The sequence below is a fragment of the Salvelinus namaycush genome, chromosome 6 (assembly GCF_016432855.1).
Source record: "Salvelinus namaycush isolate Seneca chromosome 6, SaNama_1.0, whole genome shotgun sequence".
NCBI lineage: Eukaryota > Metazoa > Chordata > Actinopteri > Salmoniformes > Salmonidae > Salvelinus > Salvelinus namaycush.
In genome coordinates, this window is record NC_052312.1 from 37,400,338 (window position 1) to 37,401,806 (window position 1,469).

At 43.7% G+C, this 1,469-nt stretch overlaps 1 gene segment (V, D, J or C); it reads left to right on the plus strand.

Annotated features, from left to right (window-relative positions):
• The first annotated feature begins 228 nt into the window (after positions 1–228).
• Positions 229–770, plus strand: LOC120049371. The segment is given in 2 exon segments: positions 229–300; positions 442–770. Coding segments are annotated over 2 exon segments (378 nt in total).
• The last annotated feature ends 699 nt before the right edge of the window (positions 771–1,469 follow it).

Genomic DNA, 1,469 nt, shown 5'->3' on the forward strand with positions numbered 1-1,469 from the left:
AAGAATGCAGATAATTAAATGTTCATCTTGAATCACTGATTTACAGTGGAAGTTATTTAAAACGTTATAAAATAATCTGTATAATCTGAATCATAGTTAACAGTTGAATGTGGGTCCTTGCCAGGAAGAATATTTACATAGGAAACTTTGCATTGGCAGCAAATGCTTCAATGCTCTGGGAGTGTTTAAAGCCCTGTGAGTTTAACACTTCATGACTGAGAGCTGTCCTTCATAGCAACAGAACTTCAACGATGACTTTTATCATGAGCTTCGTGTGGATATTGATGTCTTTAATTCACGGTAAGTTTTAAAATACGTTGGTCACACAGTTTATTATTGAAATGTTTAACCTTAATTTTGTCTCAAACTGAGAAAATGAGACTTCAGAGATTTAGACAACGTGACCAAATGTTATCTCAGATCTTAAATTCCTCTTTTCAGAATCCAGAGGACAGGTCACTGTGACTCAGACTCCTGCAGTGAAAGCTGTTCTCCCAGGACAGACAGTCCTTCTGAACTGTAAAACCAGCAGTGATGTGTATCAAGCAGGGACCTCTTCTCCCCGTCTAGCCTGGTACCACCAGAAACCTGGAGAAGCTCCTAAACTCTTTATTTACTATGCTACAACACTTCAGTCTGGGACTCCTTCTAGATTCAGTGGTAGTGGAACTCATAGTGACTTCACTCTGACCATCAGTGGAGTCCAGGCTGAAGATGCAGGAGATTACTACTGTCAGAGTTACCACAGTGGTGGAGTGTTCACACAGTGATACAGAGCCGTACAAAAACCTCCCTCAGTCAGACTGCACAGTGACTGTACTGCTACAGCTGGGACCTACTGCAGGTGCTGAGGGGAGGAGATGATCCAGTACAATGACACAGTGTGTAGTAGAGCTGAACAACAATAGGGTCAAACTAGAGCTGTGTCTAGAAGACCTTAGATCATAACTGATCACTAAATGTTTCTCCTGAACATTAACTACATGTTGACTCTGTTGAGTAACTCAAGGAAAACTTTCAACCAATCTGAATAGAGATGATGTGCAATGATCCAAACCCCTGAAGATGACATTAGCTAGGATTTGAATGTGTTTTGAATAGCTAGAATTTAATCAACATGATTCAAACAAATACAATAAAGCCCCCAAACATTACCCAGACATTCTCCCTCACACCACTGTGGTAGTTGTCGAGCCAGCTGAGGCGTGGGAACCTATCAAATGTCGAGCCTGTCAAATGTCAAACCTATCAAATCAAATGTCGAGCCAGCTGTAGGCGCCCCCTGATGAGGCCCGGGGGCCGGTCGCTTCTGATGAGGCCCGGGGGCTTCTGCTGAGGCGCAGGGGCTTCTGCTGAGGCGCTTCAACCTGTCGAGCCAGCTGAGGCATGATTGGTGGTTTCGGCTGTGGCATTTGGACCTGGCGTCACCAGAAAATCCCTGTTGCTTCCATTTGTTGAGGCAATATTCT